Source organism: Scomber scombrus, chromosome 17 (genome assembly GCF_963691925.1).
Source record: "Scomber scombrus chromosome 17, fScoSco1.1, whole genome shotgun sequence".
NCBI lineage: Eukaryota > Metazoa > Chordata > Actinopteri > Scombriformes > Scombridae > Scomber > Scomber scombrus.
The window spans coordinates 23,130,892-23,141,532 of NC_084986.1; the positions used below are offsets into that span (position 1 = coordinate 23,130,892).

General features: G+C 38.7%; 1 protein-coding gene across 1 annotated transcript; it reads right to left on the reverse strand.

Annotated features, from left to right (window-relative positions):
• Window positions 1-5,018: 5,018 nt before the first annotated feature.
• exoc8 (exocyst complex component 8) lies at window positions 5,019-10,613 on the reverse strand. Its single transcript, XM_062437656.1, has 4 exons — window positions 9,383-10,613; window positions 8,026-8,279; window positions 7,568-7,816; window positions 5,019-6,402 (listed from the first exon to the last, which is right to left on the reverse strand). Exons 1-4 carry the CDS (start codon window positions 10,533-10,535, stop codon window positions 5,995-5,997), a joined length of 2,064 nt encoding a protein of 687 aa, XP_062293640.1. The 5' UTR covers window positions 10,536-10,613; the 3' UTR covers window positions 5,019-5,994.
• Window positions 10,614-10,641: the final 28 nt, after the last annotated feature.

A 10,641-nucleotide genomic window follows, 5' to 3' on the forward strand; every position in this document is an offset into this window, starting at 1 on the left:
TACTAATATTACAGATTTACAACCATTAACTAACCCTTCTGGCCAACTGCTCAGCATAAAAATAAATGTATTTCATTTCTTAAAGAGCAAAGCTGCTTTTCTATCAGACCTCCTAAATGTTGTTACAGAGAACAGAAAGGCCAGGACTGTCAATCATGATGTCAACAGTAATGGTGGCGATTATGTTGATAATGATGATACTTCATTATGACTTCCTCATACTGTGCAGTTGTTCTGCCTGTCAGTGTGAGACAGATGGAACATGATGATCACAGTGGTGAAATTAAGCGATACCACATAAAAAAAAACGATGATAAAGTGTCAGATGTTAAGGATCCTAAAGGAATGGGGACCAATTGAGCTCGATCCAGTAACCTTTGTGCTGTTTGACATTAGTCCTCTGTGTTGGCTTAACATTTAATTGACCAGACAGCAACCGTGACTGAAGCCCCTGAGGGGGGCAACATTAATCCCACCCGCTGGGACAGCTTTCCATTTATAGCCTCTGTTAGCATCCCATTACCTGCAATTCATATCAACTCTTTGGTGTAACGAATATGAACATGTGTACACCTAAAACAAAAATGGACTCACATGCAAACCTACCACATAGTCACATGCAGATGTTTACATTCACCTGACCTAAAGCTCTTTTAGAAGGTTAGAAGTTTCCTCCTTTTTTCTATTATTGTCTCATAAAATATTTAATGACAGGATTGAAAATGACTGTCAGGCCACATAGTGTCATAGCTAGAGACGGGCGCTCATGTTGAATTGTCACTTTGACATTGAAGGACATTGAAAGTGCATCTTTGTGGGATGCTCTAAGCTCTGCAAATACCCAACAGCATTATCCTCTTCAAAATCCCTGTAAAAGAAGGCGTACTTTGGTTCATTTTGAATAAGATGGCTACATTTTTGGCAATATTTTCTGTACTTCTTCCATTTCACATCAAAAGGTCAGCCAGTATAGTCCATATAAACCAGCCAACTGAGAAAAATAAAGAGAAGTAATAGAAATTGATTGCAGCCTCACTCTCAGATCATTGATGGATGATCTTCAGTGACCCAACAGTCTTTTCTCAACTTCTCTACAAAACCTGTATTTTTCATACCTATCAACCTTCAGTTTGCAATGATACACTTCATTTAGAAACGTTGCCCTCATATCAGACACTCAAGCTCACCATTCAAAACATATTTCATGTAGAGTGTAGCTGTTAAAAATAGCTTTCGTGCCTTTCATCTTATCTCACTCTGCTACTGTATATGTGAATGTTGTACTGTACCCTGCTCTACTTTTCTTTCATCAATTTAGCAGTTCTCTATCAGGCAATGGGAGGAAATGTATTAACAGTGTCTTCCATATGTTTTATTTTAGTTTGAGTTTATAGAGCAAATTAACCCTGTAATGCCAAGTGAATCATTTTTGATACATGAGTTTATGAGACCTCTACATCATCAGTGTGATCTTTTTTTTTTCATGAAAAACCTGATGTATGATCGCATACATGTAGTACACAGATTAACCAACAGGGGGCAGAAGGCATGCAACAGGGGACCTTTAATTCGAGGCATCCAAGATAGAAGTTGTCAATCAGTGACCCATATTTTTTAGGCCTGGATATTTTTGTCAGTTTTGAAAAAGTTACCGTAAGAAAAACTTTCAAATAGTTAGTCATACTTCAATAGGAATAGTTACTGGATTGATGCAATATTGAATTACTAAATATTTTGCAGATTATTTTATGGTAAATTCCTGTTGAAAAAGAGATTTTCTTCAAATTAGATACAGCATGTATAGAAGGTAATGAATCTGTAAATCTGTCAATTGTCATTTTAGTGCATTTCATGTGTATCAAATATGATAAAAATTAAATATACTGGCAATTATTTGATGGTTCAGACTTTACAGGGTTAAAATATTAAATATATTAAAAATGGATGATATTTTTCAAGAGACATCTTTGTTAAATACATGTAAAAGTTAGTTGTCAATACTGAGTTTCACATTCATAAAACTATTCATTTTATATGAGCATATGCCCCTTTTTCCCTCTAAAATTATAATAGGTATCAGCCTTTTGTTTGGCTGGAAATAATGTGATGGACAAGGTTGCATTAGTACCCCCAGGGGCCCCTGGGTACTGAAGCTCATGTCACCCCCAAACTAACTTTTACTTTATTCTGATTGGATAACATTGCTGTCATTGGAAATATTTAGTTTTGGACATAGGTTTCTGATAGTGACCATAATTATCAACGTCAAGAGAATGGGTCAAGACCTGTGTTGTATTTCTGTAGAGCCTGACATCATTGAGGGCCCCTTCGTGCTAAAGGGCCCCTGAGCATTTGCCCAGATTGTCCGTATGGTAGATCCGGCCATGGTGATGGAATGGATGAAACAGTATGAATGTGAAGCAGGATGAGGAAAGAAATATTATAACTGTCCTCAGATGGAAATGGTTAGATGAAGTATATAAGGTCAGCACCTTTACTAGAGTCTCAACATTTGCTAATGCATGATAGAATCAAACTACTATCTATTCATCACGTGAACTATTTACTGTACAGTCCTGGGTGAATTCCCATTGGAATAATCCCACCAGCCCGATGCTTCTACTCTGAGGTTAAGCTGATAACTTCACCCGAAGGCTTTCCTCCAGTCCTTGATCACATCACTGATTATAATGAGATGAGCTGTGAAGCAGAGAGAACAATCATGTCAACTCATGAAGAGGGTCTAAAAATAATCTGTGTCTGCCATCAGGCCTGACACTGCTGGGAAATATTTTCACACAGAGAGAGGAGGAAATGTTTTCTATGTTATAATCATAGAATCTAAACTGGCTGCTTTACACTGGATTTTACTGTAGGAACAACTGCAGAGACTGGTAGGAGGATTGAATGATGATATTTAATTTTGCTGGTGCCTTCAGAAAAATCAATCAATCCATCAATCAAACTTTCTTTTTATAACAGCTTTCATACAGGTTAATGTAGTTCAAAGTGATTCACAGTTGATTGACAATCTGATAATAAGACAGAACTAGTGTAGACCATGGACAACATAAAGAAAAGGAATACAGACAATGAATTAATAAAAACAAAGAACAAATTACAAAGAAAAAGAACAAATTGAAACCAATGCATGCAAGAGAAAAACAATTAAAATAAAATAAAATATATATAAATAATTAAATAAATAGAAATAAGAGAGAATAAGAAAAAAAAGTGTATTAAAAGTTAGAGTAAAAAACAAGGGGAATAAATAAATATATATATTAAATTAAATAAATAAGAAAAAAATAAATACATGAATGAATAGATAAATCAATATAAGTAAGAGAGAATAGGAAAAAAGTGTATTACAAGTGAGAGTAAAAAATTAGAAAAGAATTTAAATAAAGTAAAATAAATAAGAGAAAATAATAAATAAATAAATAATAAGAAAGAATAAGAAAAAATGTGTATGTATTAAAAGTTAGAGTAAAAGAAACTAGGGCAATAAAAAGGATGTTTTCGTTTAAACCTACATTATAGAAGATACAATTTTATTGATTGTTTTGCAGAACATCACACACACGTCTACAAATAATGAAAAGCAATTATTGAATCCAGAAATTGACCAAAATGAATGGTTGTACTGTTAAGACATTTATTGATAGTATCATTAAACATTTTGCACTCAAAGAGTAAAATGACTGCCTTTAAATCTGTACACTGGGCAGTATTTCATTCCATATTTACATATTTTGAGCCGCCACAAGAGGGCACTGTTGCCACGAAACTAGGATAAATAAATCAGTTATTGTTTGGTACCGTACAGTGTTTTTATTACTATGTGAACAGGCTTCAATTCTTCTTTGCATCCATAAAAGATTTTGAAAATGATTTTTTATTTGATTTTTAAGAAAATGAATCAAATATGATGCTATTTTCTGTTTTGACAGTGTATCTAATAAACTGGGTTGGGTTTATCCACTAAAATGAACAAAAAAGCAGGAATAGTCTGCCCAATTAGACTCATCAATTCCTCCAAAAACTGGATTGTTTTAGTGTATTTTGCCTCATGCTTTCTTCACTATTACTGTGCAGGTTGCAGAGCTATATTAGCTGCACATGACCAGGCTGTGAAATGTAGAACTGAATCGACCTTTATCCCTGCAAACATTATGACTTGTCACACAGGTGTTTCTAATAGCTTTTAACTGCAAATAATCATGAGTTGCCACATTTAATTACAGTAATTACTAGGAGGGAGCCATCATTAATGTAATTAGTCGCACCTGTGCCTTTTACTGCTACGACAAGTCGATGAGTCAGCTGAAAACAAAAAGCTCTATGGATCTGATTTATGTGGGAATGATACAATAAAGAGTGTGCTGATGCAGGTCAGAAGGATTTAACAAAAATCAGTGATGCTCATCACATAAGTCAAATCCAAAAGGTGAGGAAGCATATGTCTTAAGTTTAGTCAATATAATAGAAAAGCCTTGTATCTTTTTTTATTTTGGCGGTTCAGGCAAGGTTTAACTTGGATTGTTCATTCCATAAATAACATAAATTATGAAATACTGCCTGAAAAGGGACATGCATCTTTAATCGTCATCTTTAATCATTTCTGTTTCAATAAACCTCCGCATGTAGTCTCAATTTACAGGTTAATAAAAAGCTATCATTGTACGTACCCAAAATCAATCAATCTAACTTTATTTGTATAGCAATTTTCATAAATGGTTATATAACAAAGTGTTTCTTTTTTTTTTAAAGCAACACTGTCATAACTAGGATAAGGAATCTGCAGTGAGGAAACATTAATTTAAAAAAAGGTAGTATAAAACATTTTGACTAATTCAAACACAGATATGACTAAAAAGTTTGAGCACTGCTGATCTTTTATGCAGGAAATTATACACATTCATTTATATAGTAGCAACTCAAACAATAAATCATGTGTAAAAAATATAAAATATGCTCTGCAGTTGTATTTTTGACAAATACAGGAGACATAAAGATTATGTTTGTGCAAGTTGATCTTTATTCATTTTCATGTACAGTGCATTTTTCTTTTCAGTCATCCCTTTTAAATCAGTCCCACCGCACTGGAATACTATTTAGTGTACAATAAAGGTCCAGTGGCCTAAAAAAAAAAAAAAAAAAAAGCTGGGGGGAGTTTGAATCAAACATCATATCATATTTCTTCAAAACAGCATAAACATCAGCTTTTCATGGACAGCACACACATATTCCAAAAACATCATATTATGGCCAAGGTCTAGAATCAGCTGTGTCATGACATTTCAGAATAAAACCTGTACACAATATTACTGGTCTGGTTACACACATATATTTATCAGCTGTTTGTGCTGTTTGAAATGAGTCCTGAAGGAACATGTATTCATTGCACATATGACACACATTTGAGGAACAGTGCACTTCTTGGTTATCACTACATCCTGACATGAAAAAATAAAATAACACAGTTTAATGTGTCTAGCATTATTTTTAATTAAACTGCCAATGTGAGATTTTTCACTGACAAATGAAACAAGATTAATGTGCAAAAATACATATTTGAAGTGGCAAGATGTTTTTTTCAGAGCAAGGCTAATTTTTCACCTATATCCACCTAATCGACATTTTGTGAAGTTTTCATACAAATTCGAGTGTTTGTAATTCATACCTATCTTAAGGTATCTTATTATGCTGCTCTCAGTTATATCATGTGACCTCCTAGAAAAAACGATCACAAAATGCTGAATCTCCAATCAGTAAACTTAGGCAGACAACTAATATCAGACCACTAATGATGTTTATTTTTGAAGTGCACAGTATCATTTCCTGTTTTGCGCTGTCAAAACAACCAATATCTAGCAGTTCTTTCTACAATGTGAGCCACAAAAGTCGGTAAAACAATGTTTAGGTGTGTGTTTGGCCTTGTTGCAGTCTCACGCTTTTCGTCGCATGACTTAAAAGTAGTTCCCATCAGTCTCAGACCACAGAAGTGGTGCTTTCTGGGTTGATCCGGACCGGCCTGGTGCTTTTCCTCAGGTCCTGCAGCTGTTTGGCCGGCTTCCCCACGCCCTCCTCGAACCTGCGCTCCACCACGGGCAGCACGGTGTCGTGGAGGAAGGAGGCGTTCTGCAAGATGAAGGATTTCTTCTCGGGGTCCTGCTCACAGCGGAGGCTGTAGTCCACGTGCTGCACAGCCACCAGGATGATCTCCCTGAGGCTCTCCAGCAGCACCATGTGCAGCTCGGGGAAGTAGAGCTTCAGGCCTTCCTCCAAGAAGCTCATCATCTGCTTGGTGAAGGCCACGATGGTGTAGCTCAGGTTCACCCAGCAGTCGTCACCGGTGTACTGCTCAAAGCTGCCCATGCCACAGGTACGCATCTCGTCCTGAAGACAAAAACAGAGATGAAAGCTTAAACAAAACCCAATGCCTGCTAGTTTGTTTTGTAGAAAAACCCGTCTACACTTGGGTAGAAACCACTATGTAATAATAATAATAATACAATTTATTTAATATAGCACCTTTCATAGAAATTAAATTCACAAAGTGCTTAACAAGAATAAAACTTGAAAAGACCATGAAAACACAATCAATGAGGTACAAGCAAGAAAAACAATAAAGTCCAGATTAAAACATAGAAAAAAACACAGGCAGAGGACCTTAAAAGGAAACACACAACAGAACCAAGCACTAAAACAGTTTAAGGTAAAAGAAAGGACAATTTAAACAGGTGAATCTTTGCTGTTTGAGTTGCTTTTTAAAAACTTATACAGAGGCTGCAGATCGTAAGTCTAAAGGTAGAGAGTTCCATTGTGTTGGAGCCCTATCACCTTTTGTTTTCAGAAGGGAACGAGGGACAACCAGTAGGCCCTGGTCAGCTCAATGACCTACTGGGTATATATGGAAGGAGAAGGTGCCTGATTGTGCAAGGCTCCGTAAATGATTAAAAGAACCTTAAAATAAATTCTGAACCTGATGGGGAGCCAATGTAATGAACATAAAATGTGTGTAATGTGTGACCTCTGGCTGGACCTGGTAAACAGCCTAGCAGCAGCATTCTGGACCAACTGTGGAGATGTTTTGCTGAGACGGCATTGCAATAGTCATGCCGGGACAACACAAAATGCATGGATGATGATCTCCAGCTCAGGCCGAGACACTAAAGATCTGAGATTTATGATGTTTCTTAATTGGAAGAGACATGCACCAGTCAACGTCCTGACCGAAGATAACACTGAGATTTTTTAAGTTGCATCATATAGCAGAGGAAAGAGAATCAATGCTCTGAGCAACCTTGGGAGTTAATGAATGAGGCAATAATGAATAGTTGAAAAAAATGGTTGGATATCCAATCTTTCATGGCGATAAGACAGTCTCGCAAGATAAACAACTTGTGGGTGTTTTCAGGTTTAAAGCAGATGTGCAGAGGTATATAAACTAAAATGTAAGGTAAACATATTCACTGTACAATTAAAACACTGTTAGACTTGTATTCAAGTAGCAACAGAAACCTTAAGAGACAAGAGAACAAAAGAAGACGGAAAAACAGACCTTGAGTTTAGTCAGAGCCTCGGGGGTCATGAGGTTCATCCTCCTCCACATCTCCTCTGAGTTCCGGTGCTTGGTGGCTTCGATGATGATGTCCTTGTAGCTCAGCAGTCCTGCCTTGATGTCTTTGACCAGCAGGGACTGCAGGGTGAAGGTCAGGTCCAGGCCGATCTCCGTCAGCTGCTGGCAGTGTTCCTTCGCCACTTTGACGCACTCCGCCGCCGTCGACAGGCTCTCCTTACTGTCGAACACCTGATGAAGACCAAAAATCACTTTATTAATCTATGTTTTAAAATTTCACTAAAATAAACATAAACATTTAGATTAAACACTGCACCATCTGGTGGCCGTGTATGAGAATTACGCCTCAACTAATGATTTTATTGTGTTCATGTTCCATCTTTCCTAGCCTTCTTAATCAATAACTTTCCAGGTTCTTATTTGTCTGATTCTCCTTCTACCTGCTTGGTGAAGGCATCCACAAACATCCTCATGGTTGATCTGGACCAGACAACGAAGGCAGAGTAGCAGCCCGTGTTCCCCGCAAAGTCCATCTCAAACTCCTTGGCCGTCTCCAGCAGGCAGGTGAAGAAGATGTTGCAGAGTTTGTGGATGTAGAGCAGCGTGGCCCCTTCGATGCGGAGCTGGCGTATGGCCGTCTGGACTGCTGCGGCGCGGTTCTTCAGAAACAGCTCGCAGGCCTTGGTGGACTGGCCTGAAATATAGATGGAAAACATTGCCGTAATTATCGTCTCAACCAAACCATATAACAAATTCCACAATTTCATCAAGTTTGGCAATTTATCAAAGCTTTCACACCCAAATCCAAATCTATAATTACATCACTAGGTCAGCCAATAATTTCCACCCCACCTTTACAACTTTTTCTAAATGTTCAATTAGATTCAGAGCTCCTATCTGTTGGAAATGTTTACCTGATCATATTAGAAATTCCACCAGTCTAAAAGCATTTAAGAAATTAACCATACTCTTCTTTCTGGATCAATTAAGTAATGCAACATCATAACCGCTCTCACTATCATGTTCTATGCATCGGTAATTGTCACCTTTCTTGTAACACCTTTAGTTTTTTTAATGTTTTTGTTCAGCTTTTGTCTGTATATGTCAGTATTATCTGAATAACAGCTATAAACCTCAAAGGTGTCCTGTTGATTATCATAGAAGACTATGAAAGCCAGCAAATATACACCACTGAGAAGTATTTCTGCTATAAAATGATACATACATACAAAATTAAATGATTAATTCATCAAAATCATTGAAGATTCATTTTCAATTAAATAATTGACTGATTGTTTCAACTCCGAGAGACAGTAGGAGTATAAACATTATTATGACAGTATAATAAATCAATTAAAGGGTGTGTGAAGATATGAAAGGTTGTTAGAGGCTCCAAAAAACAAGACAGAAACCTTAACCTACAAATGCTCTACAACTGAGAAGTTTAAGAAGCTGCACCAAGACTCAAGGATTGGGGAAAAATACAGATCTAAATACATGTGTCTGTAAGTGAACAGCTGCACACACCGATTATAGATCTAATTATGTGCACTTTAACAGCCCTGAGGGGCAAAATCAGACAGCACGTGATTTGCATGCCTAGTCCAAATATTCAAATGCATTCAACAACATGCAAAATAACTGCAACCAACATGGATGATTGAAGTGAATGAGTAACCCTCAGGCTGCCTTTTAACCAGGAAACACTGAACTGGACCAGTGTGAATATGTTGAACTGTGAGAATGTGAAGAGGAGCGTTCGTGTGTGAGGTGTTACTAAAGAGAAAATAAAAGGACCTAGTCTGATAAGCTGGGACACGGCTCGCCTGGTCGCTTTCGGTCCACCGCGAAGTGACCGATCTGGAGACAACTCAAATACCAGGACCTCCGTCAGCTGCCGTACACGCTCTTCCACCTTGGACCTCAGCTCTTTCACCCTTTGAGTGACCGGCTGGTCTTTGAGATACTCGTTGAGCTTGTCCAGCAGGTCCACCGCGCCCTCAAAGTCTCTCTGAGCGATGCACACGTCCAGATCTTCGGGGAGCTCCTGGATCCACTCGAGGCTGAGATCCACGTTCTCTTCGGCGCCTGCCTGGTCCTCGTCATCCTCCATGTCGAAGGGGTTGTTGGACACCTCAGCCCTCACCGGAGAAGTGGGGACCTCCTCCTCTTTCTTGTGCCTGTCCTTTGTGACTCTGCTCTTCTTGGTTTCATCTAAAATCTCCAACCACTCCTTCTTGACTTTGCTGTTCTCCGCCTGGAAGATGCGGCTGTCGGGGAACATGAGGATCTTGAACATGTCCTTCATGGGCGGGTTGTCTTTCACGTTGACCACGGCGAAGCTCTCCAGGTCGTACAGGGCGTTGTACTTGTACTTGACCGTGCCTCGGCGGTTCGGCAGCCAGGTGGCGATCAACAGGCAGTCGTTCATCAGGAAGGCGTGGACCTTCTGGATGGGTGACATGTTGTCTACATCAAACTCAACAAGGTCTCCATTGTAAACCAAGTGCCTCCCAGGGGTATCCATGATGTTTTTACCCCCTTCCACCTTCTCCAGCAGGGAGGTCAGCGTCCTCTGCTTCACCTCCTCTGTTTCTTTGGGGAAAGCAGCCTGCATCTCCTTGGAGGTTTCATCTTTGTCAGCTGACAGCAAGGCCTGAGTGATGCTCTCCATGATGGTCTTCTGCTCGGTCAGGATGTGACTGAGCTGGTACATCTCACTCTCCAGGTAGGAGATCTCTTTGGCAGTTTCGATGAACTGTCTGTAGTTCTTGTAGACATTTTTCTTCAGGTTTTGAGCCGTCTCATCGGCCAACGTTTGGATTTTCTGACGGTGTTCCTGAAGGTCTCTGTCACCATCGGATTGTTGGGACAGCTGCTTTACGTAGTTTTGAGGGTCGAAATTGGGAGATTCGAGAAGCTTCCGTAGTCGATTACCCGTTTCCGACATCTTGCGTCGTGTTTATTCGACTTATTTAGTGTTTATAAACAGACACACACACAGAAAGAGCTCATCCAGGAGACGTCTCTTGCAACCCAAACAGGAAGTAGTACAC

What these genes read in the sequence shown, in the direction of transcription:
- exoc8 (XM_062437656.1), bottom strand. Translation starts at nt 10,535, where the DNA reads ATGTCGGAAACGGGTAATCGACTACGGAAGCTTCTCGAATCTCCCAAT. An exon ending in TGGATGCCTTCACCAAGCAG is followed by an intron (nt 7,817 to 8,025) that starts GTAGAAGGAGAA and finishes GGTCTTCATCAG; the next exon opens with GTGTTCGACAGTAAGGAGAG. An exon ending in AGGCTCTGACTAAACTCAAG is followed by an intron (nt 6,403 to 7,567) that starts GTCTGTTTTTCC and finishes TTTTGTCTTCAG; the next exon opens with GACGAGATGCGTACCTGTGG.